The 27447-nt window shown below is 36.1% G+C and overlaps 1 protein-coding gene and 1 long non-coding RNA gene across 3 annotated transcripts in view; one reads left to right on the top strand and one right to left on the bottom strand.

Moving 5' to 3' along the window:
* LOC111193850 (uncharacterized) overlaps positions 1 to 22463 on the top strand; it is a 45121-nt gene extending 22658 nt beyond the window's left edge. Inside the window, exon 4 of one of the 2 annotated variants that reach the window (XR_007425090.1) lies at positions 22347 to 22463. This is a non-coding gene — a long non-coding RNA (uncharacterized LOC111193850). Of the gene's footprint in view, positions 1 to 20156; positions 20261 to 22346 lie in introns of those variants that run through there. The other variant, XR_002650748.2, reaches the window with a different exon arrangement.
* The window catches only part of efna5a (ephrin-A5a), a 99464-nt gene continuing 88494 nt past the window's right edge, over positions 16478 to 27447 (bottom strand). The window contains exons 3-5 of the mRNA XM_007256734.4: positions 20720 to 20785; positions 20494 to 20574; positions 16478 to 18607 (exon numbers count right to left, since the gene is read on the bottom strand). Coding sequence (XP_007256796.3) covers positions 18468 to 18607; positions 20494 to 20574; positions 20720 to 20785 — 287 coding nt within the window. The 3' untranslated portion in view covers positions 16478 to 18467. The remainder of the gene's footprint in view (positions 18608 to 20493; positions 20575 to 20719; positions 20786 to 27447) is intronic.

The following is a 27447-nucleotide window of genomic DNA, read 5'->3' as shown; positions in this document are numbered from 1 at the left end:
CTTCACAGTAAATAATAGACTACTTTTAAGACAGAACAGCCCTATTATCATGATATGGATTTTTTTTAATATCAGGATATTTCTGTCATGATATATTGTATAAGATATAATATTGCCCACCCCTAATGATTACCAAGGTTTTTTTGTGGTTGCTGATTTAAATCAAATCAAATTTATTTGTGTAGCGCTTTTTTTTTTTTTACAACTGGTGTTGTCACAAAGCAGCTTTACAGAAACACGATCACAGGACAAAGAATCAGGCAAAACATTAAGAACCCCCAGTGATCAATGTAGGCAAGAAAAAACTCCCTCAGGACTGGAGAAAGAAGGAAGGAAGAAACCTTGGGAGGACCAAGACTCACATGTAAGGGGGGGCCATCCTACCACTGGCCAAACAGCTTTTTAGATTGGTTTTGGTGTACAAAGAGAAAGTTTTAACAGAGTCTAAAGAGATGGAAACAGTAGGTCCGTTTCTCCCCGCTCTCTACGCACTTGGACAGCCTTGAGTTGAGTTTGAGTTTGTGGAGCAGCAGCACAATAGAAATAATGTGCATTTCTCAGCAGAGCACAGTGGAGTTATCCAGAGCTGCTCTCTCTCTAAACTGACTGAGAGTAACGTGGTTTAAGGTGATAATGTAGTAGCAACATATGCATCTGTTAAACTCATCCCCATTCCGAACATTCACACACTAGGGCTGCACAATATATCATTTAAGCATCGTCATTGCGATGTGCACATGTGCAGTAGTCACATCGCAGGACGTGTGAGGTCACTTAAGGCAACACTTGACACATGAAGTAGACACACAGCGCTGTCTCTGTGTCTGTGTGAGTGACAGGCTGCTGCTGCCTGAGAAGCACCAGGGGGAGGGGGAGGGGGAGTGAGCAGAAGTAAACACGAGGTAACCGCATGGTCTCCATCCACATGGTTGGGTACGTGCTTGTAAACGTGAACACGTGTGGAAAGCTGTGCTCCTCAGTCCAGCACAGTTTTGCAGTGCAGATATTTCCAGTTACAGCTGAATTCACACTTTCAATCCCAGAGAAAAACAAACGCTCTTATTTAGCTTTTAAAAAGCCGTTTAAATGCCTGATTAAAGGGCCGATTACTGTTGTTTTGCTGTTTTCCTCTGGTTTTGAGTGCTCTAACACACACACACACCCACACACACACACTGTCCTGAATAACACTGTCCTGCTCATCTGCAGTTATTGCACAGTGTGATCTGCGCTTAGCTCTATAATTGAGCTGTCCCGTCGGTGAACTGCCCCCGTGTGTGTGTGTGTGTGTGTGTGTGTGTGTGTGTGTGTGTGTGTGTGTGTGTGTGTGTGTAATCAGCCAGGTGTTCTCCTGAGGTTCTGTCTGACTGGAACACCTGCCGCCGAGGCCCACAGCTCTCACACACCCTGTGGCTCATCTTGTCCCAGATCTGCAGCATTCATGCTTGTACAGCTAATGCTGTAATAATATTTATGTTTAGAGAGATAATAAGTAATAACTAGGGGTGGGCGATATGGCTCTAAAATAATATTGTGATATTTTGCAGTATTTTTAAAATAACGATTTTTTGACGATATGAAGAAACATTTTTAAAGAATACACTGCTGCAACAAAATGAAATGTACATTTTATTATTGAGTTCGATACGATATAGAACACACCCAAAAAGATATAAAAAAAACAAGAATTTTATCAGATTTGTAACAGAAGTCAATGATCCAGAATATCATGACACTAATAATAAAGCACTCCAAATATCTCTATATATCCAGGATTAAAGTAAAATAAATGATACTGGACAGATATAATTTGTCTCTAGTAGATATATAATGGGAAATAAGAAGTGTGATTTTTTTTTCTTTTTTTTTCTTTTGATAAAAACAGTAAAAAAAAAAAAAAAAAAAAAAAAAAAAGTAGTACCCTGATGTGAGATATGATATTTCAATTCTTTACCCTGAAATAATAAAATCATAAATTTTAAAATTCTTGCATTTTTTAATAGCTCAGTTAGGGGTGTGCCACATCATATCATATTCAGTAATAACATTTTTTAATATTTTTCATTTTGTTGCAGTAGTATATTCTTAATCATTTTTTAAAGTTGGTGTTTTGTCATAATATAAGATATAGGCCTTTCATTATAGTTAAATCAGCAACTTATGGTTAAAGTAATTTTGTCACCTTACATTCTGCTTTTATTAGCGAGAAAAGCACATTAATGCTTTAAAAACTGTGGTTTCTTTGATTTTATTCATTCTGAAACATTCAGAATGTTTGATTATTTTTAAGAACTAAAAGTTAATTAGTGTTAAAAATTATGTAATTTTAATTTTATGCTATAATTTATTATTATATCAGTGGCAAAAATGGTCTTAGGCAAGGCAAGTTTATTTATATAAACACCCTTCATGCACAACGGTTGTTCGAAGTACTTTACAAATTAGAAAATACAGAGAAAATCATGTAAGAGAATAACGATAAAACTGGAAATAAAAAATGTAATAAAAATAGAATAAGCATGAATAAAAATGGAAAAAATAAAATAAGATTAAATCATGAATAATACATGATTCACACAAGATTAAAACATTATATTTAAAAGAAGGCAAATTAACTAAATGAATTAAAATAAAGGTGGCGTCACAGAATAAAAGTGTTTTTAAACTGAGCTCAGGGTTCGTACGGTCATGAAAAACCTGGAAAAGTCATTAAATTTGAAAAAAGCAACTTCCAGGCCTGGATAAGTTTGGGGAAAAATAAAAAAATACCCAGAAAGTTTTGGAAAAGTTTTCTACAAATCTTTGTTTCCTTTTATCGCCAGAAAAGAATCTATTTTGAGTTAACAAAATACATCAGCTTAGAGTTATTTAGTAATTTAATAATTTAGCTCTACACAATAGAGCTCTCAGGACCTGACCCACATTTAATTGAAAATTTTCATTGTTTTAATCAGATTAATTTTAGGTGTAATATAATCAATTTTGATTTATAGTTTTAGTTGATTTTTGGTTTTATTGTCCATGTCTGCATTGATATTTAAAAAATTGTATGATCGTGAAAATTTGCCTTGAAGGCATGGAAAAGTCCTGAAAAAATCATGGGAATGTATTGGTTAAAAAGTGAATGAACCCTGTGGGCGGAAGACCTGATCAAACATAAGGTTTTCAGCCTGGACTTAAAAGTGTCTAATTTTGTGGCTTTTCTAATGATTTCAGACAACTGGTTCCTTTTAAGAGCAGCATAGCAACCCCAGTCCTGTTAAGTGTTGGTTTTCTGTGTGTGTAGGCTGGTCAGAGTCTGATCTGTGAATCTGCTCTGGCGTGAGGCTCTGGAAAGATCAGCCGGCCTCAGGCTTTCCCTGTGTGGAAGGAGAAATGAATACTCTGGGCTGTAGAGCTGAGGTATTTTTAGACGGGTGAATAGAGTTGCAGATGGGCTGTATGAAGCTGAATAGTGTTCGTTTCCTGAAGCAGACTGATGCTGGTCTTATAAAGCATCCTGCTGGCTTTAAGCAACACTCCACACACAGGGAAAAATATCTATTTAATGCTTACATTTATGGTTATTATTGGGCGATATGGGCCTAAAATAATAATACAATATTTTACTACTTTTATATTACTTAATACTTCTGCAAAAGTGTAAATATAATCATTTCATACATTCAGTAGAAACAAAAAAATCTATAAAACTTATAAACATTTCTTTCATATACGGTAACTTATCAAGACCCAGATTTTATATTAAATAATATTAACAAAATAATAAAAGTAAAGTAATGTGTTCAACAGAAATATACCACAAAACTGAAGTGCGGCATATTTAAGGCATAAATATATATACAGTGAGTCCAAGAAGTATTTGATCCCTTGCTGATTTTCTTTGTTTGCCCACTAATAAAGACACTATCCTTCTGCACTTTTAATGGTAGATATATTCTAACATGGAGAGACAGAATATCAAGACAAAAATCCAGAATATAATTTTAAAGAATATATTTTAATTAATTTGTATTTCAATGAGGAAAATAAGTATTTGATCCCTCTTGCCAAACACACTCAATACTTAGTGGGAAAGCCTTTGTTTGCAAGCACAGCGGTGAGACGTTTGTTGTAGTTAACCACAAGTTTAGCACACACACCAGGGGGAATTTTGGCCCACTCTTCTTTGCAGATCCTCTCTAAATCATGAAGGTTGGTGGGCTGTCGCTTGGCAACTCTGACCTTCAGCTCCCTCCATAGATTTTCGATCGGATTGAGGTCTGGCGACTGGCTGGGCCACTCCATGACCTTAATGTGATTTTTCTTGAGCCAATCCTTTGTTGCCTTTGCTGTATGTTTAGGGTCGATATCATGTTGGAAGACCCAACCACGGCCCATTTTCAGATCCCTGGCAGAGGGGAGGAGGTTGTCCCTCAGGATTGTGCGGTACATGGCTCCATCCATCTTCCCAGTGATGCGGTGAAGTAGCCCTGTACCCTTGGCAGAGAAACACCCCCAAAACATTATGCTTCCACCTCCATGCTTGACGGTGGGCACAGTGTTCTTGGGGTCATAGGCAGCATTTTTCTTCCTCCACACATGGCGGGTGGAGTTGAGGCCAAAAAGTTCAATTTTGGTCTCGTCTGACCACAAAACCTTCTCCCAATAACTTGGTTCATCTTTCAAATGATCATTGGCATACTTGAGGCGCGCCTCCACATGTGCTCTCTTCAGCAGGGGTACCTTTCGGGCACTGCAGGATGTGAATACATTGTTGCGCAAAGTGTTGCCAATTGTTTCCTCGCAAACTGTGGTCCCAGCTGCCTTCAGGTCATTTGCTAACTCCTGCCGAGTGGTTGCAGGACGATTTCTGACCGTTCTCAGCATCATTGCCACCCCACGAGGCGAAATCTTCTTTGGAGCACCGGGCCGAGGTCTGTTGATTGTCATGTTATACTCTTTAAACTTTCTGATAATTGCACCAATAGTTGTTACTTTCACATCCAACACCTTACTAATCTTTTTGTAGCCCATTCCAGCTTTGTGAAGGTCAACAATTCTGACTCTGAGGTCCTGTGACAGCTCTTTGGTTTTACCCATGTTGGAGACTTGAAATCTGTGTGATCTGTCTGATTCTGTGGACAGGTGTTTTTCACACAAGTGATTAGTGAGAACAGGTGGCTTCAGGTCAGGTAACAAGTTGATTGGGAGTGTCTAACTGGTCTGTAAAAGCCAGAACTGCTAATGAATACTAAGGGATCAAATACTTATTTCACTCCATGAAATACAAATCAATTAATATATATTCCTTAGATTTATTTTCTGGATTTTCTTTTTAATATTCTGTCTCTCCATGTAAGAATACATCTACCATTAAAAGTATAGAATGATCATGTCTTTATCAGTGGGCCAACGAAGAAAATCAGCAAGGGATCAAATACTTCTTGGACTCACTGTGTATATATATATATATATATATATATATATATATATATATATATATATATACAGCTCTGTAAAAAAAAATGAAGAGAGCACTTCAGTTTCTGAATCAGTTTCTCTGATTTTGCTATTTATAGGTTTATGTTTGAGTGAAATGAACATTGTTGTTTTATTCTATAAACTACAGACAACATTTCTCCCAAATTCTAAATAAAAATATTGTCATTTAGAGCATTTATTTGTAGAAAATGAGAAATGACTGAAATAACAAAAAAAGATGCAGAAATCAGTTCAGAAATCAATATTTGGTGGAATAACCTGGTTTTTAATCACAGTTTTCATGCAATCTGGCATCATGTTCTCCTCCACCAGTTTTACACACTGCTTTTGGATAACTTTGTGCTGCTTTACTCCTGGTGCAAAAAATCAAGCAGTTCAGTTTGGTGGTTTGATGGCTTGTGATCCTCCATCTTCCTCTTGAAGGAAGATGGATTTCCAGAGGTTTTCAATTTGATAAAATCAAAAACTCATCATTTTTAAGTGGTCTCTTATAGAATAATTAGTAATGGAGTTGCTAAATGAAATATTTACCCTGCTTGTTAGGATTGTGTTTAGTTTCAGACATTGTTTCCTGTCTCTTAACATAAATGCTACTAATTTCTCACTGGTGGACTCAGTAAAGTGGGGGGCAGGGGAGGCAACTGCCCCCTAGGGCCCCCGTGGTTGAATGTGTCTGTAAAGTTCCATTGAGAGTGGCAAAATAGAGACAGAGCGCCCTATTGGCTGATCATTGGCTAACTGCTTGGAACATGCTCCAATCACGCAACACAGTGGCTCTGTCAACTTCCTACTCGCGACTTAGATAATTATAACTTTAACTATGTAATAATTCCGTCCCAATAATGAAGAAAGTAAAGTAACAGAAGAGTAAAAGTAAAAAAACATTTAAACAGTGTTCAAAATGTAGTTTCTGAAGAGTGAAGACTTTTAAAAAAGCATCTAATCAATATTCTAAGATTATTAAAGCAGGGCTTTTGAAGTCTTTCTATCTTCAGTAATGGTTAATTCTGCAGCACATCTGTTTGATGTTGCAGATGCTTTGTGTTTCAGACCGAACTTCTGTGTTAAAATTGGTTTCTTTGTGTCAGATGGTGAAGTAAACAAGAATCTCTGCTTGGGGGGGATTTGTGTTTAACAGCATATGTTTACTTAGATGCAAACTTAACACCTGTTTGAACGAAACAATAAGACACCGTATTAAATAGTGATTGTACGCTGATGTGTGTAAAAAGTCATGGGACAGCATAAGGTGTTACTTTATGGGATGATTGGCTTGAAAATGACCACAATTGTATAAAATGTGAGGTTGAACACTGGCCAGTGTGCTCATGGCAAGGCAGTTATTGGAGTTGGAGTAGGGTGATAGTAGGTGCCGCATAATGTGGATATGAATAAGAGAATATGGCTATTTTTGGAGTTTATCAAAGCATCAAAACAGCCACAGTAGACAGCAGTGCAGAGGGGTGGTAATGATGGTAGCCAGTGTCTGGCTAGAATTATCTGTCCGAATTAGGACCCTTTAAATAAATTGTAAGTGCAATTACAATTAAATAAATTACAATAAATTCAATTGTATTGTTTTCGTTTCTTAGTGTTTTAATTTGTAGATGAGCTGGCAGCTGTTTAGCTTGATTTAGGGCGTGTCAGTGTGTCTTTGCTATTGTAACGACAGGAAAAGTACACCTTGTGTGTCTTGAAACATGCGAAAGGCGTGTTCTAATTCTCTTAATTGTGTGTGTGTTTTGGGCTTAACGTGAAATAAACCAATCAGTGTGTTACTTACTCATCATTCCCTTTAAGAGCCCATCAGTGTAGATATATTCAGAATCACTGTTGCTATTTTCATGCTTTCTGCCTGTATTGTTTAAATAGCCTGTTGGCGGGGTGTAAATGAACATGGAGAGCCGCCTTGTGCAGGAGAGGTAGGACCCCTGGTGTCCAAATGTCATTTGTTGTAAAAAAACATGAAAATATACAGGTATGTTTTCTTTGTTTTAGTAAAAAACAGCTAAAATGAATATTCTGGACCAGTAGTAAAACTGCATACAGTTTAAACACTGTAATAACGGAGTGAATCAGTGCAGGGTTAAGCAGCGTTTCTCTTTCTCACTTGACATGTAATCAATCAATCCTCAGATATGAGTTTAAATGGAATCACAACATAAAAGCCCCTTTATTAACCTTTCGATCTGATCTAAGGATAAAGGGTTTCTACATCACTCAGACCCGTCACAGAGAACACTGTTCCCCAGGCAACTGATGTTTCTCAGATGTTTTAGTGAAAAGACTGCTGTAGTAGAGAGAAACACAAAGCTTGATTTGAATGCACTGTAATTTGGTTCATAAAAGGCCAAATAAGGACGAGGAGAGGCCAATCAGGATGCTCACTTTCTTACTATGTGTATATGTCTTCCTCTCTCGCCCTTTCTCCCTCTCTCCCTCTCTCCCTCTCTCTCTCTCTCTCTCTCTCTCTCTCAATCATACATAACGCCGCATCAAAAATTAAATTCCAAACATTTTTATGGTCAACATTATAGTTGCAGCCCTATTACTGAATGCATCATATAACACCCATATATAGTATTATCCAAAAAAAAAAAAAAAAAAAAAACAGTGCATAAAAATGTGTACTCCCTGGTCATGTGGCTTGCCATCAGCTGCCAGAGCCCTGAGAGAGCACAATAAGCCTTTCTGGCTCTCTCTGGGTGGGTACAGTAGATGGTCTCCCTCTTTTTCCCCTCATCACTCCTAGGGTGATGTGGATCAGCACAAGGCTGCGTCTGTGAGCTGAAGTATCAGAACCGAGTCGCTGCGCTTTCCTTCGAGCGTTAGCGCTGTGATGCTACTCAGCAATGCTGCATCAGCAGCAGTTCAAAAAGAGGCGGAGTCTGACTTTACATGTGTCGAAGGAGGCATGTGCTAGTCGTCTTCACCCTCCTGGTGTGTTGGGGCATCACTAGTGATGGGGGAGTCCTAATGAGTGGGTTGGGTAATTGGCCATGTAAATTGGGGAGAAAATGGGGGAAAAAATTAAAATGATTTTAACCCTCTTGTTATGTTCATTTGACAGGAACAGCAATAATGTGCCTGGGTCATTTTGAACCGGTGCATGTTTAATTATCCAAACGATATCTGAAACCCCAAAATATCCTTCGAAGCAGTGTGAATATTCAGTGTGAATACTCAATTACTAATTATTCTTTCAGTTCTATCAATTATTCAATCAATATTCTTTACCTTGTATAGTAAGTTTTTTATAGCCTTATATATTTTCTATTCTTCTTTGTTTTAATTTATGTTTGACTGTTTCTTATTGTATTGTGTTGTTGCTGCTGGATGCCTAAATTTCCTTCGGGATAAATAAAGTATCTATCTATCTATCTATCTATCGATCTATCGATCTGGTTTTCCTTGCCTCTAACAGGTAATGGTTTAATTCACTAATTTTTAATAAAAAAAAAATACAAGTTTAAACATTTTTAATGATTCGCTACTAGGGGTGGGCGATATGGCTCTAAAATAATATCACGATATTTCAGGGTATTTTTGTGATAACGATATACTTGGCGATATAGGAAAACTAAAATAATTAATTAATTTCAGGAATATAGTATAATAGTATAACAGTATAATCATAATGTGGCAAAATAAATAATATAGCATAAAATAATATAATGCAGCAAATAATATTGCAGAATATTTAGTGCATGCATATAAACTGCAAACTAAAACAATTATACAATAAATACACCTAAAGCTTCACAGTAAATAATAGACTACTTTTAATACAGAACAGCCCTATTATAACGATATGGATTTTTAATATCATGATATTTCTGTCATGATATATTGTATAAGATATAATATTGCCCACCCCTATTCGCTACATTCATTACTTAAAAAAACAACATATAAATCAATAGTTTTACATAACATTAAAACATTACATTGCAAATTTGGTTTAGTTTTAGTTTTTGTAGGGGGTGGTTGCAAATATGTGAGATGAACCATTTTTATATTATATGTTGATTACACTAATTAAGGCAAGACGACGATGTTTCATACTGAAAAAAATACTTTTAACTATTTTTCCTAGATCTTTAAATTTTAAAACGGATCAAATTGACTCGTAACATAACAGGAGGGTTTAAAAAAGTGTACCCATGGGCTTTAACCCTCCTGCTAGCTTCCAATTTAGTAACACCCTTTTTTCTCTGTGCTGATCCCAGCAATTTAACCCTCCAAAAAATTATTATAATTCCAGATAATTAAACATGTTAGCAAAGTTTACTTACAAGTTTTCCTTATGTTTATTTGACAAATTATTAGTGGTTCTGGTATTATTATAAGTGGTTTATTACTATGATATAAGTATTATTCGTATTGTGTTGTTAATTTAGAGAAAGATAATAAAACTGAGTGTAATAGTGAACTCGACATTATTACCACACAAATGTGTGTAAAATATTGAGATTTATGTTTTACACCAATAAAACAGCCTTATAAAACAGACATTGAAGTAGATATATTTGAAACATCTTATGTTTTACTTATTTTCTTTATCAAATTATGAGAAGACTGTAAATATGAATCACAAAATTAATGTCGACCCTTTTTTCAGAGGCTTTAAACATTAAATGGGGTCAAATTGACCCCAAAGATAATAGGAGGGTTAAAGAAGCTTTTGGCTCTGAAAATATGAGATAAAACATGTTTTGGAGTTTCACAAACAACAAAAAAAGACAAAAGACTGCACCGTACAACAAAGACAAAGATTTATTTATTTCCTCATTTTCTTTTTTTCTTATAATTAGTTTTAGCTGCTCCGACAAGTGTATTTACAAACAACGGCATTTAAAGATATAAAATGTTTGTGTAACATAACGCAGATAATTCTGCACTGTCAGGGAGGCTGGAGCACCACTCAGATTAAAGTGATGGGTGCAAAGTCAAGTTAAACATTATATGAACATTCTGGGGGATATAATGCATGTACACTCTTAAAATGAAGGTACCTGAATGGATCTCAAACAAAAATGCAATGTTAATTGTACATAAATGGTTATAAAATCTTAAATTCGTTTAAAAATTTAGGTCAAATCTGATCACTTAAATCACTTTAGGAAGTGGTCCGAGATAGTCCAAGTAGCAGCAACAACACATCCATATTTCCAACATAGCAATCGTATTTTAAGGGTATACTCACACTTTTTGGCACTATTTTCTCTATGATTAACAATAAAGCCCAAGCCGCATACATCATCACAATTAAACTTTTGTTTTGATGGATCGAGTTCACATTTTTACTTTAATTTGTGCCTCATGTTTGTCCTTATTTTGGGTTCGTTTTAGGGAGAAGCTTTTCTGCGTGTAGGATCACAAAAACTTTGGCTATTTGCTGTTAAATATTATTTTTATTTGACACAAATAACGTTTCTGGGATGCATGGCTTTTCACCACAAAGCAGCTCCTCATTATTACGTTTTTTTTTTTTAAATACCCACTGTCCTGTCATTGGGTATTATTATAGTAATGAAAAGGGGAGGTAATGTGATAAGTGGAAACAGAGTTAAAAAATGAACCAATCATGCGACCCCACACGCAGCACTGGGAGCAGATAGTGCTCACACTGGATGTGTACCGTGTTGTTCGGAGCGATTACATTAGTCAAACCAAACGAACCAGAGAACGCACTTAGTCTGATTTAATGCCATGTTCACACTACATGCCTTTTAGAAAGTTACATTGCTGTATTCTTCATACTACACCACTTACTGTCTTGTGATCAACATGGTGTCACAAATTACATTATCATTTTCCAAGAGGAACACAGGCCGGGTCTGTCTCCCCATTTTATTTTTTTATTCCTTTTAAATCTGTACACAATCAAGTGTACGTCTTATTTCTTGTGGACATACAAAGCCCATAAGGTGACATCAAGTTAAAAAAATGAATAAATAAAGCATGTCCACAACTTCAGGCGTGGAAATGAGATAAAAGTTGTAGCCAGCGAATAACAAAACTTGCTTTTCTGTAAATTAATGCCCATGAAGAAACTGAATTTTACATCATAGCTCCAGTCCAAGGAGAATCTTTAGTAAGCCTTAGTAAGTCATGGCCACGCCTTAATTATCTTGTTCCCATGCCTTAAGTATGTCATTCCTACACTTTAATAAGTCATGGCTACACATTAGGATCTCATTTCCATACTTTAATAAGTCGTGGCCATGCTTTAGGGTCTCATTCCCATGCCTTAAGTAGTGGCCATGCCTCAGGATCTCATTCACACGCCTTAAGTCGTGGCAAGGCCTCAGGATCTCATTCCCATGGCTTAAGTTGTGGCAACACCTTAAGATCTCATTCCCCCACCTTAAGTTGTGGCCATGCATTAGGTTCTCATTCCCATGCCTTAAGTCATGGCCACACATTAGATTCTCATTCCCACGCCTTAATAAGTCATGGCTACGCCTTAGGAACTTGTTTCCATGCCTTAAGTTATATCTATGCATAAGGTTCTCATTCACATGCCTTAATAAGTTGTGGCCATGCCTTAAGATCTCATTACCATGGCTTAATAAGTTGTGGTCACGCATTATTATTATTTTTTGAATGACATCACCTTAGGGGCGCTGTATAGACATCAGTTTTGGTTGAAATTTTTTTAGAAAATTATTGGAATAGATAGTGGATAAAGACATTCATTTTTAGGAGTGTACTTTACTAGACTGGTGGGTTCAGGAAGGCAGAGAAATGATTGTGTTATAGGGACTAATATAGAGGGAGCACTGTACCCAAGCAGCAGCAGCAGCTCCAGAGGTTTGGGTGCCTGTGTTCAATAAGGCAAATCGATTGTTAAACATCAGAAAAACATCCTGTTCAGAACAACTGAACCATGCACAGGTGAAATCAGCATAACAATAGGGAAAGGGTTTGTGTCAAATACATACAAAAGAGATGAGCAATGATTAAAACATTAATAATCAACATATTCTTCTTTAATTAAATGTCTCTTAATCCTCATCTTATCTGTTCTTCTCTTAAGCATAGATATGAAATATAACAGCTTTATCTAACACTGTATCACACAGACACCCTGCAGATACACAGTATCCATTAACAATAGGATCCATATGCCCCTGTGTTAGTGCTGTGAAAGAGTGATGGTACCAGTATGTAGTAGGTTAATGTTAGTTGTTTGCCATATACTGTACTATTTAAATAAAACACAGGACTCCAATGCACAATAAATTCTCAACTGATCTGAATTTGAATAAAACTAAAAACAAAACACCATGCCCAGTCAATTGCTACGTAATTTGACGATTTTGGTAAAAAAAAAAAATAAATAAATAATAATAATAATAATAATAATAATAATAATAATAATAATAATAATTTAAATGCCATTGTTATTGAAAACTAGAGGTTGGAGAATGGTCCAAAATTAGACAAAAGGAGTGTAGCCTTACATAATTTGGCGATTTTGGTAAAAAATAATATAAAAAAGGGATTTTCATGGCCGAATAATGAATAAAACTGCACATTGTCCCCAATCCCCAAACAATTTTCATCTTATTTGAGATGTATTGTAAGAAAACTGGAGATTAAAGAACGGTCCAAAATGACACCAATAGGTAAGGCTATATAGCCTTATGTAATTTGCCAATTTTGGGGAAAGACAAACAAAAAAAAAAATTTGGCATATTTGTTTAAAACTAAACACAAGACCCAATGCCCAAGCAATTTTCAACTTATTTGAGTTGTATTTTCATGAAAAATGTGAGTTTAAATAAAACGGGCCAAAATGCCACCAAAAGGTAAGACTAAAGCCTTACGTAATTTGGTGATTTTGGTGGAAACAAAAACAAAACATTTTTTTAATAGCCAATTTAAATAAAACTAAACACAATATGCCATGCCTAGTCAATTCAACTCATTTGAGTTGTATTTTATGAAAAATGGGAGATTGAAAAACTGTCCAAAATGACACCAAATGGCAAGACTGTAGCTTTGTAATTTGGCGATTTTTGTGAAAAACATTCTTTTTATATATTTAAATAAAATTGCACAAAATACCCAATGTCCAAGCAATCTCCAACTCATTTGAGTGGTATTTTTATGGAAAACTGAAGTTTGAAGGATGGTCCATAATTGCACCAAAAGTTAAGACTATAGCCTTACGTAATTTGCCTATTTTGGTGGAAAAACAAAATTATTTGGAAAAATTAAGTCCAGTCAATTTCCACTTTTTTAAAACTGAAGTTTAAAACTTGGTCCAAAATGAAACCAAAAGGCAAGACTTAATGTAATTTGGCGTAATTTTACGATTTTGGTGAAAAATAAAAAATTTTAAAGACCTGTTCGATCAAACACAAATTACAAATTACACCATGCCCAGTCAATTTTCAACTCGTTTGAGTGGCATCGTCATAGAAAACTAGAGGATAGAGATCAGTCCAGTCTTTACTTTTTCCAAATATATATTTTTTTTATTTGAATAAAACTAAACAAAATACACATGCCCAGTCAATTTCCAATTAATTTAAGCTTTATTTTCATGAAAAATGGAAGTTTGAAAAATGGTCCAAAATGACACCATAAGGTAAGACTATATAGCCTTACGTAATTTGGCCATTTCTGTGAGAAAAAAAAAAAAATAATGGCTGATTTTGAACAAAACTTATCACAATGCCCAATGCCCAAGCAATCTCCAACTCCTTTAAGTTGTATTTTTATAAAAAAATGTGAGTTTAAAAAAATGGTCCAAAATGCCACTAAAAGGTAAGACTATAGCTTTACTTAATTTGTAGATTTTGGTGAAAAATAAAAAATGTTTTTTTTTTTTTTTTTTCATGGCCTATTTGGACAAAACTAAACACAATACCCAATGCAATTTTCAACTTATTTGAGTTGTATTTTCATGGAATACTAGAGTTTAAAGAACGGGCCAAAATGCCACCAAAAGGTAAGCCTTAGGTAATTTTGGTGAAAAAGATATATATTTTTTATAGCCTATTCTAATAAAACTGCACATAATGCCCAAACAATCTCTAACTCATTTGAGTTGTATTTTTATTAAAAATGGGTGTTTGAAGACAATTTTAAAATGACACATTTAAATAAAACTAAACAATGCCCAAGCAATTTTCCGCTGATTCAAGTCATAATTTTATGTAAAATGGGAGTTTGAAAAATGAAACCAAAAGGTAAGACATTTCAATGAAAAAAACAAAAATATTATAAAATAGCCTATTTTAATACAATTAAACACATTACCCAAGCTAATTTTAACTGTCATGAAAAATGGGAGTTTAAAAAATGGTCCAAAATGTAAGACTACAACCTTATGTAATTTGGCGATTTTGGTGGAGAAAAAAAAAAAAAAAAAAAATTAAAAAAAAAGTTAAATTGCACATAATACCCAATACCCAGGCAATCTCCAACTCCTTTAAGTTGTATTTTTGTTAAAAATCCAAAAATGTTTTTAATGACCAATTTGAATAAAACTGAACAAAATGCATCATGCCCAGGCAGTTTCAAATTCAGTTGTTATAATTGAATGGAAGATAAGGGTTTGAAAAACAGTGCAAAATTATATCTGAAGGTAAGAGTATGTAGCCTTTGTAATTTGGTGATCATATGAAAATTAAAAAAAGTGTTTTATACGGCCAATTTTAACAGAAATAAACACACAAAAGTTTAAAGAACGGTACAAAATGACACCAAAATGTGAGACTATACCTGATCTAGAGTATTTAACCTACTGTAGAGACTGTATATACCGTAGATATAAAACTGAGTGAGCTTTAATAAGTAAATTTTATGTTTTAGTTATGTAGTGTTATGTCTAGTGTACTGTAACCCGTGACCGAGTGTGTCTGTGCTGGAGAACTGTGTCAGTAAAGCACAGCGACGGAGGCAAATATTTATCCTGCGTTTTTTTTCGCCTCGTTTCGACGCGTGAAGCCCATTACTATTGATCACAGCAGGAGCTCTCGTCTTTCCCTCTCGTCCAGAGTTCAGCAGAGTAACGCTAGCCTGCAGCTGAACCGGACACCCGGCTCCTCCGCTCTCACGTGCCAGTCGATTTTTAATTCCAGAAATGACCCGCATGAGGCCGCAGTATGTGGCCCGCATGCCTGACACTCTGGACAACATCAAAGCGTCTATTAAATCATGCTCGGGTGTCAGCCGCCGCCGCTGCGGATGGGTGCAACTATGCGTAAGCAAGCGCTGAGCCACTGTTTGAGCTGGAGTTCAGGTTGTGTTGATGTTTAGTGTGCTTAGCACCGGGTTTCTCAAAACAAGTGAAATAAGAGCATTTTAGAACACACCTTTTAAACAAAAACTTGATACTTTCATTTCTCCAGTAGTTTAAGTTATTATAAATGCAATTGCCGTATTTTTTGCATTTAAAATACTTAAATTTTTCTAAAAATCGACAGTGCACCTTATAATCCAGTTCTCCTTATGTATGAATTCTACCAGTCAGGTATTAAAGAGCATTAGCTTTAGCATTAGCTGCTAACCGCTATTTCCCCGTTCAGAGGTATTATCGGTTAGCCATTAATGCTAGAGGGGAGTATATCGGACTGTAGCCTGGGCATTTAAGACGTTAAAACAAGCTACATGGGTCGAACCGCTAGCTAATATCAGCCTGGCTTACCGCAACACTCAGAGTTCCTTAGTGTAGTACTAAGCCGCTAATGCTAATGGTCCAGCCTTAATGCTGGAGAAATTCTGGAACCTAAGCTTACTGTAAATAAATAGAATCGCTTTACTCACCCAAAAAAGCGTTTTTTAGGAAACAAAAATAGGTGTAGATTAACATCTAGCACTTGTTTGACTTTAAAAGAACGTTTTTTTACACCTATATAATATATAATGAGATGCACTTGTTTATAAAGTTTGTAGGATATTTCTATGTCTGAAATTCATAAAGTGTTAGCAAATGTCTCGATGCATTAAGAATTTTCTCTGAAAACTGCTTCGCTGCTTTGAAATGCACTGCATTAAATGAAAATTTATTGGTTTCGGGATTAAAGACAACAGACAATGGTATTGTAAATAAAACAATTCTATGGACAATTCTATGTCAATAAATGGACCCCAGTTAAACAATAAAAAAAAAAAGACAATTTCAATTCGCTTTGCATTGAAACAACCACAGGCAAACACGATAGCAAGGCATGGCATAACCTTCTCACCTTCTCTCTTCTTCCCTGATATGTGTGATAGTGTATCTGTTGATCTGTGAATAGATTAAAATAACTGATAATCCCACAATACTGTGACATCAGTCTGTAGGGATGTCTCAGTTCAGATTGAATGCATGGATTATGGCTACTCTGAGTTAGTGCTGAGGATTGGGTTGAGGTTAAAGATTGGCCTTGGGGTGTTAATGTATTTATATGTTAGGGCTGCACAATATATTGTTTAAGCATCATCGTCGTCGTGATGTACACATGCGCAATAGTCACATCGCAGGACGTGTGATGGCAATTAAATCAAACGCGTCATGTTGCAATGTTTTTGATTCTTGACACAAGAAGTAGATACACAGCGCTGTCTCTGTGTCTGTGTGAGTGACAGGCTGCTGCTGCCTGAGAACTGCAAAGGGGAGTAAACGCACATGTCGCAAGTTGTGCACCTTAGAAAAACGCTCTTATTTACCTTTTAAAAAGCCATTTAAATGCCTGATTAAAGAGCTGATTACTGGTACTGCGATTTATATCCACGAAAAAAAGAACATATGCAATGTTAAATGTTTCTAATACCGTGCAGCCCTATTATGTAGTGGTGTGATTCAGCTGGTGGTCTGATTGCCACTGTAGCCGATTCAAGTTAGGATTCAGTGTGTGTGTGTGTGTGAGAGTACTGAGCAGTAATAAATAATAATAGGGGAGGAAAGAGTGTTTTTCACTTCGACAAAAAAAATTAGTGTATTCACTTAAACAATTAATCAATCAGCCATCATCAGTGAGGCTCTATAACAAAATAGCAAAATAGCAATTTAATCTACTACACTTGATTTCTGAGCAATTCACCTTTCAAGAACTTCAAGAATACAGCATCCACTTCTTATTTATTCCCGCGTGACTGTACACAATGTACAAAATGAGTGCTTTTTTTTTTTTATCTGTTAAGAAAACTCTTGAAAAACTACCGTTCCTCTGAGAGAACAAGAGAGAGAGTCCTCAGTGCCTTTCCACATTACAAAAAACAACCAAAAAAAATTATATCACCCATTTTTACACGCAGTCTCTCTCTTTATTTAAATTTTTTGTATTATTTTAATAAAGAAAGATTTGCTGTTGATCTCCACTGGCTCCAGTTGGAGCTTGTAAACAGCTGTATCTGCAGTCCTCAAATCCAAAGTCCGAAATTGTCGCCCCACGTTTCCAGTGGATAGATATTTAGATCTATTTTCAACATAATGTGGCTTTATGAACTCGCAGTAACCTGGCGGCGATGGAGTCCTCCAACATTGCTCTCGCTCGCCTTAATGCGACAATGATGACTTTTTCTTCACATTCTATCAAGTATATTCAGTTGGTGGCGTATTTTCCTGTTGTCCGTTTTCCTTTTTCCACCCTCTCTTCCAGGAAAAGCTCTCAGAGGGGTGAAGTATATTTAGGATCATGATGAAAGAAACAGAAAAGAAAAAAACGATGCAAGTGTGTGTATATCTATATAAGAGTGTGTGTGGGCACACGTATGGTTCCTGTGTGTCAGTTAGAAGGCTGTTAGAGAAGGACGAGGGTATATATTAACAGAAATCCACCCAGTAACGCCGCTGGCCAATGAGAGAAAGGCTCCTTCTTGCTCAGAACGCTTTTGGCCTCGTCTTGTTAGAAGCCCAAGTTCTGAATCTCCGTCAAGGTAATGAGGAGCTCCGGTGTCTACTATAAAAGTGCTCGTTTACGAGTCCAAGTCCTCCAGCGCGTAAGGTTTCAGGACCTGTTCTGGCTCCTGCAGGGCCGCTATAAAGATGATGAAGACGATGATACTATAGAGGCCACCAGCAGCAGGGCCGAGGCTAGCAGCAGGACGTCCAGGCGTACGCTCCCGGCAGAGTTGACGTCTCCTCTGGACGGCTCGGCCGATTCGTGGCTCGTATCGTCTGGAGGTGGAGAGAGAGAAAAAAAAGATGCCTGAGTGCTCAAGTACATATTAAACTAGTTCTAGTGTTATATAAGGCTGAAACTAATGGCTTTTATTAACTTGGTAACACTTTATAATAACTTTCATTAATATTAGAGCTGCAACTAAAGACTATTTTTGAAGTTGACTAATCTGCCGATTATTTGTTCGATTAGTTGCGATTTATTTTTTTTCGTGCCCTCCATTTGTATTTCCTACTGGTAAGGACAGCTAAAGGTTTAGTGATAGTTTGACGCACCTATATTACACTAAAAATGACAAAGTATACTATAGGAAACATTCACACAGGCTGGATGTTATTTTCAGGAGATTCGAGGATGCTTGTATGTATTTTTTCTTCATTTCTTACTTTTTTCCCCAGGAGAAACATCCCTGAAATTATTTTTTTTTTTAAAAATCTGTAGTTACTATAAAGATAACTTCAAGAAATCAGTGTTTAAACTGTACAGAGCTAGTAAAGACAGAATGTGGAGTTAAATGTGTTGCAAGTCCCTCCCACACTGAAACCTCAATTAGCCAACTAAGCATGAGGAGAGGCCAATCAGAATGCTCTCTCTCTCTCTCTCTCTCTCTCTCACACACACTTTACCAGCGCATCAACAACGACATTTTGCGTCGATTATGCTGAATAATTGTTGCCCTAATTAATTTACCATTAACTTGTGATTAATAACTGTTATTTTTCACATTTTAAGAAACTAAAAAGTTGTTATCACATTAGTAAATACTAATGAACGCATTGGAAACACGAACTGCAGCTGATAAACATTTGCCTAGTTTAAAATGTGCATTTACTAGCGATTTATTAACGTTCAAATTCTGATGAGCTAATGAATGATTTGCTTACACTTTTTTTTATATAAATATACATGCTGATAAATAAGTGTCACGTGTGAGCATTTGTTAATATTTAAATTCTGATGAACTACTGCTTTGATCACATCTACTGATCATTAGTTAAAAATATATTAATGAAATGTATTATAAAGTGTTACAATTAATTTTAGTAGTCGACTAATCTGGCGAATATTTTTTCGATTAGTTGATTAATCGCGATTATTTTTGTCTTGCTCAACATTTGTGTTTCCTACTGATAAGACTCAATGCATGCATGTCTTACCCCTCCTTTACAGCTAAAGACTTTCAGGGCCCTACACTACATTCTGCAAGACAATGTTTGATAGTTGTTTTATCTATAATAAGCTAAAAATAAAACATTCACACAGGTTGCATAGGGATTATCTTAAATTTGACTATTACATGTTTAAAACAACAATCAGATACTTTTATCATGTTTCATGTAACTGATATTTAATTTTAAATTATCCATGCTGCTATAGCAAACTTAAACTTTGGACTTTTCTGCTACTTTCCCTACTTCTTTATATATCAAAAAATTTATTATTTTTTTTTGTAGTGAATACACTGACCGGGAATGACTAACTAAAAAAACTTTTATTATTATAATTGAAAATAATACTGTTTTTCTTCTTTGTATTGCTCTCCAGGTGCAGCAGCTCGTGGTAAGGCATGGGAAAGTTATGAATAGTCATGGAAATGTACTGGTTAAGAAGAGTTTGGACCCTGCTTTTAACTATTATGAATGACTGGTCCCAAAACTGTGGCAGCGTCACAGCAGCTATTTGAACTTTCTTAAAATTTAAGCATCGGTGCTTACAATTTTTATTTTAAGTTGAAATTGGACAAAATATTCTAATAAATTGCCTTAATGTGATTCTGTGACCATTCTTCCAAAGCTGGGTGTAAAAAATATTTATATTGAACTCTATATTGAAGGGGTCGCACAGTAAAAAGTAAAGATCATAGTAAAGAAACCAAACAAACCTCGTGGCTCTATAGAGTTATCCACTCTGTCGTTCACATCGAACACTCGGTCATGAACGCTGACTGTTTTCACACAGTTATCTGAGGGAGAAACAGAAAACACTTTTGTCAGAACAGGTGAATTTTCAACCTTGATAAACTATTCAATTACTGAGCACAGACAAAAATCAATGCTGAGAGATCCCCCCCCCCCCCCTCCTCCCCCCATACATCCCCATAAACTTACTCGCTGGTCTGACAAAAACTTTCAGCCTCAGGCACGTCCGTCTCCCGTTCTCACCCACTGTGGAGGCTGTGGAAACAATTTACAGCTGTTAAGTACCACACCCAGTAAATCCCACCCACCACCCACAGAAACACATGCAGCAACCAGACACATGCAGCACAGGCTATAGGAGTGTGCCATATACCATACATCATATACACAATAATATCTGCATTATTATTTATGGAATGATCCAGAAAATAAAAAAATATATTGACAATAGCAGTATTCTTTAAGCATCCAGTTTAGCAGTTTAGTTTTATGGTAGATGTTTTTTTAATTAATGTTTAAACTTTTGTATACACACCAATACACAATTTGTTTTATAGAATAGAACAATTAAAGATTTTTAAGGTTTTATTGTTTTTACTGAATGTTTAAACTAGAGATTACTTGGCTATATTTCTATATCTGCCAATTTTCAGACACAATACTCAGCATTTCTCTAATTATCTGATCATCAGAGCCAAACTGATTATATTCATGAGTTAAAGCAGCTTTCAGAAGCTTTAGACACATTATATCAGGGGTCGGCAACCTCTGGGACATGGAGCGCCAATTTTAACATTTCTAGTCAATGAGTGTGCCACTATTAACAATAATGGTAAAAAACACACACAAACTACGGGAATATGTTCTACAAATTTGGATTTTTTTCTTACATAGAAAATGTGCTTTACAAATAAAATTATTATTATTATTATTATTATTATTGTGTAATCAGAATAACAGTGAGTCCAGCTCTGAATTAACATGGCTTTATAGATAAGCATAACTTGCACTGAATTAATATATCTTGCCTACCAGCGAGTGTGATCCCTGTCCTTGCTTTTCTTGGCTGAGCTTTCTTATCTGGGGGTTGTAGTTTGTCACTTTTAATTGTAAACATGACTCGAAATTGTCCGTCGTCAAACGGCTGCGGATAGGGCTCAGCACACTTTTCATGTGCGAAAATACCTGCTCACACAGGTATGTTGAGCCGAACACTGACACAGGGCCAATGCAATACGCTTGAGACAGCCGAACTTTTCTGGTGCAGACGTCCAGCGTGCGAGGATGCAGGCTCCGTGCTGTTGCACAGGCGTGGATTCTAACTGCTTTCGGAGCTCTGCAAAGTTCGTCACCCAAAGTGGTAAGTGGTGAACTCTTCAGCTCCATCAGCTGCATCTCCACGTCCTGTACATCCGTCCAGTCGATCAGAGCTGCGGCACGATCTTTGACATACGCAAAACCATAGTCTTCCGTCCAGGAGGGCTGAAATGCCCTAGCTTTGTTTTTTAAGCCGGAATCTCTGTCATCTCTTGTAACGCTATTAGGTGGGCTAACTGATTTTGATAAGGCTAAATTAAAGGTCTGTGGGAAAGTGGGCGGGAGCTGAGTGCAGAGCGTTGAGGAGCGAATTCGATTGAAGGATCGTGCTGTCAGTCTGATTTTTTTTGCTGATGCTGGTTCAGCGTGTCGCGTGCCAGCAGTGGACCCCTGCATTAGATTATTATTAAAATCAGTTTTTTTTAAATCTAACATACAGAACCATTTAAATGTCTGGACACACCTTCTCATTCAATGTTTTCTTTTTTCTACATTGTAGATTAATATTAAAGACAAACAGTGGAGCTTCACATCGTGAACGAAAAGAAGCAGCTATTGTTCAGCACCTCCAGAAACTCCTTCCTTCAAGATGCTGAGAAAACTATTCCAGGTGACTCTCCCTCAAGAAGACACTGAGATTAAAATACCAAGAGTCTGAAGATCTGTCCTCAAAGATACTTGTGATACTTATTTAGAAGAATCTAAAGTATAAAACATTATTCTGGTTTGTTTAACACTCTTCTGTGCTTACATAATAATTCTATAGTCTTTAGTATTACACTTGCAATGTAAAAAAAAAGACGTTTATTAAGTTATAATGTCATGGCAAAATTATGGAGTTTGCCTGTAAAGGTTACTGTGGCGACCGGCCCCGCCTCAAAGCTCAAAGGTTATTGGTGCATTTCTAGCTTAAACTCTAAGTGTTATACAGTATGAAATTTTAACATTCATCTTGTTGCAGTAGTTAATCCTTAAGATAAGATTCCAACATTTTTTTTAAGCTGGTATTTTGTCGGGCTAAGTGCTGCAGCTACTATGATCGTGAGATCGCCGGTTCGAATCCTGTTCGTGTACCTTGCCCTCAGCTACCAGAACCCTGAGAGAGCACAATTGGCCTTGCTTTCTCTGGGTGGGTACAGTAGATGGCGCTCTTTCCCCTCCTTATCACTCCTAGGGTGATGTGGATCATCACAAGGCTGCGTCTGTGAGCTAATGTATCAGAATCATGTCGCTTCGCTTACCTCCGAACGTTAGATCTGTGATGCTACTCAGCATAGGGGAGACCGAATGAGTGATTTGACGTGTAAATTGGGGAGAAAATAGGACAAAAATTTTAAATAAATTTTTTATATATATATATATATAAATTATTTTGTCATATCGCCTGCAATATTGTTGTCGTAAAAATATCCTGAAATATCGTGATTATGATATTTTACATGACTATATTTGCCCACACCTAACAGGCTACTTCTACTTGGTACTGCACAAAAAGTTCACAGAAGAATCCAGCTGCAGGAGGACGACGCAATCTGCTTTTTACAGATTAAACTCGGCTCAGGTAAGAGTACAGCCCTCCTGTGGTGCGGGGAATGCTAATATGCTGTAAAGTGCAGCAAATGGAGGGGAAAAATAGCAGCGGAAACAAAAAGGCTCGTAGAAAACAAACCATTCAGAGTGAGGAAATGCAGTTTGATACCTGAGAATTCAACATCTCCGCAGCCATTACCTGTCTGAGCGGCTCGGTCTGCACATTCGGAGCTTCATATAAATGCTTGCACTAGCGCAGCGGCCTCAGAGGGGAAACACAATCAGCATTCATTTCATTTCCTGGCGATATATGCGGCCGGCGTTACATCGGATATGCTGTTTCCCTGTCATCTTAGCCATGGGCCATGTTTCTCAATTTGTCCTCGCCATAAAGGAAAGCCTATTAGTGCTTAAAGAGGAGCAGGGAGCCGGGCTCCTCTCGCCGCCGCCCTCTCTTTGTGCAGTAGGTAATGCAATCTCCCGCTGTCAGGAGCCAATGCAAATGAGGGTCGGAGAGCGAGGGGGAGGAGAGCTTTGGCATTTCTCTCACAGATCACTCCAGAAGTAAAGGTGACTAAGTAATGAGCGGCGGAAAACACTTCAAATAATAAAGACATCCTTTCAAAGCAGCAAAAACAGCACTAAGATGTTTTGCCACTATACTGCTAAAAGTATTCACCCCTTAAGCAGGGGAATTGTTGTTCAGGGAGAAACCTTAAGTATTAGTATTTAGAGACAGTCTGGGCCATAAAAAAATATATTACATACACTATACTGACAATATTATTTGCTGGGAGTGCTTCTACAAACATTAGTGAAAGAATGTGTCTCTCTCACTACTAAATATTCCACAGCCAACTGTCAGTGATACTATAACACTGTGGAAGAGACTGGGAACGCTTCAGAATTCATCACCGCTACACGCCTCCAAACTTCACGTAGCTTCAGATTAGATCAACAACAGTAGAGAGACTCGTGGAATGGAGAGTTTACATGGATGAGCAGCTAAAACCCATCCAAGCCTCACATCGTCAAACACAGCAATGCAGGCCAGCACATACTTTCAGCGGTGTGACAAAAAAAAACCTACATTTTTAGTACAATCCAAGAATATACTACTGCAACAAAACAAATTAGTTTAATTTAGTATTATCTATTTTGTAAAACCATAACTTACCAAAACCCAGATTTTGCATATAAACTGTAAATACTTAAAATAACAAAACCAATACAAGAGAGACTGCATTCAAAAATATTATCATACATTTCCCCCCAAACAATTGTCAGATATTTTGAATATACATACAAAGTCTTAATTGACACTAGATAAGGTATTTACTAATCGTTACATTTTTTTATAGATCTCATTATTAATTAACAATATTTACAACACTCTTTAAAATGTAATAATGTCTAAAACTAGTCTAAACATATTTAGTTGAGACATTACTTTTAAAAGTATTTATTATTGGTATCATGTGACTAAAGTTTCCAAAACTGAGGGTCAAACAAGTCTAAGAGGCTAAATTTGCAATAAGAAAAACGTGTGTAAAATATTAGTATTTCATTTTCTCCATTTTTAGTATAGCAAATATTTTTAGATTAAATTTTCCTTTTTTATTTAAATTTATTTTTCAATCTGAATTTTAGGATAATCTTAACACTTGATTGTACAATTTCTTTATTTTTTGTATCTTATAACAAAAGTAAGTTTGATTATATCATCAGATGCTAATTTATAAAAAGAGAAGGATTTTACCATGTCTTACAATGCAAAAAAATATTAATTGGGTTTCTACACCCAATTATCTCATTGAATTTGGTCTAAATATTACACTGTATTGGACACAAATAACCCGAGCAGCTCTGACTGATGATCCAGCTCCGATTGGGCGAACATGATCGTTCCACCTGCCCCTAGAGCTTGATTGGCTACTACATACATCAACACCTGCTACTTAAAGTCCTATTGGCTGCTAATAACATCAGCAGCTGCAAATGCCAGACGATGAAAGCCACACCTGTTGCTAAAAGATCTTTACTGATGATACGAATGACCTCTGTTCAAACTCCAAACCCCACTGCTGGAGTTCTGCTGGACCAGAGCTCACTCTGGTCCTCCAGTCACTGGACTGAACTCTTACTGAGAGATAAAGCAATAGTTACTTACATATACTCTACAGTACAGTAGAGGATTTTCCAAGACACGTTTTTCTTTCTAGTAAAGGTTAAACAGCAGAGACATCACTGATCTCTGAACTTTGATTCTTTAGTTTTGCATCATTGTAGCTGGAAAGTAATAAATGTTTGTACTAGGGTTGCCAATCATCCTGTAAAATACGCAAAAAATACTTTCTAATTAAAGAGAAATGTATTCTATAATAAACTGGTAAATGATGCCCTTTGTTGTGTATATTTTTATATATAAAGTCATCCTTTTATGCATTAAATCCTATTTTATTTTTTTACTGAATTGTTTGTGTTGTATTTTTTGTTGCAATACTTACATTACTTTATTTTTTAATTTGTCACAACACTCTAATGTTATACAAAATCAGGGTTTTGTTACTGTTAAGTTACTGTTTACAGCCTAGCTAAAACAGTTGCAGTTTGTCCGTTTTTATAGATAACAGTAAGCATGCTGCAAGGCTAATATAGATATTTAGTAATGATGTGGCTATGCCTACAACCAGCTGTCAACATTAAGTTAGCCTGGCTAAAAACAATAGTAGCAGCTTGAATTTCAAGGCAATAAATCCTATTTTTTTTCTTTGATAAAAATTGTTGTCTTACTAAGCGTAAGATTTTTTTTTTTTACTTAACTTGGGAAAAAATCCTTAGTTGATTCTTACCTTATTTTAAGTCATTTGGATCAAAATAAGCACAAAAAAATAAATCAGTCAAGTTACTGACTATTGTAGTTAAAATTAAGCCACAAAATAAGAGATTTTTGCTTGATTTAAGTCTAACGTCACTCATTTTAGCTTATTTATCTTAATCTAACAAAGAAAAATTTGCTCACTCCATTGGCAGATTTCTTTTTGCTTAATTTAAGCATTTATGTCTAGTTTTTGCAGTGCATATTTTGCACTTTTGAGGAACTTTTTAGAGACAAATCATCATCTTATAAAGCCATAACTAACTGACTGAGCAAATGGGTTAACTCGGCCATATTGTAATGTCACATTTACAGTGTGTGTTCTTGTACTAAAACTACACATGCATGCATGTTAAAAGCATGTAAAACTCAGCGTACGCTCTGAGAACGCGCTGAACGGTTAATAGTCGTGACCCTGGTGCTGCTCTGTTGCGTGGGGTCTCCAGCTGCTCTTAATCTGCCCTCTGTCTCCCCTTTCATCCCCCCTCATCTCTGACTGCGGGAAAAGGATGGGTTAAATCAAAGTGCTTATGCTCTGTCTACAGTGACACACTGGGGCTTTCTCAGCCCTTAATCACGTCCCCACAACATATTCACTTTGATTTCAGCTAAATTACTGTAGTGCCTCGTTTCTCGAGCCGGGCTAAGTTTGGAGCAGAACCTCAGCTCTGATTGGAAACATCACTCTGGAAGATCTGCAGTGAGCTGTGGGCCAGTTCAGCAGAGCTTAAAATACTACAAAAATTATTTAACTATATAAAATAAATAACTATATATAGGCCTGTCACAATAATAACATTATCGACTTATCGTTTAATAAATGGACAAACTCTCAATTTTACTTATCGGAACGAGTACATTATTGTGAAACTGTGTTAACTTTTCTTAAATGCAAAATTTATTCTATTTATTTTTTTATTTTTGTAAGATTTAAGCCTGTCAAGACAATAATTACATTAAATACAAATCGTACATTATATAGAGAAATATTTGCTGACCTTGGCCAGAATATCATCAGCTTTGTTTAAAAACACAGTATTTTTATTTTATTTAATACCATTATTATTATTAGGATTTTTCAAAAAAGTAGTATTTCATTTTTTGTATGTCTGAATATTCTTAAGAAAAAATATAAGTTTACTACTCTATTCCTTTTTAAACCTTGTAATTGTATTATCATATTAAATCATTA

Source organism: Astyanax mexicanus, chromosome 17, assembly GCF_023375975.1.
Source record: "Astyanax mexicanus isolate ESR-SI-001 chromosome 17, AstMex3_surface, whole genome shotgun sequence".
NCBI lineage: Eukaryota > Metazoa > Chordata > Actinopteri > Characiformes > Acestrorhamphidae > Astyanax > Astyanax mexicanus.
Note: the sequence above shows the minus strand (reverse complement) of the source record. Positions and strands in the feature narration are given on the sequence as shown.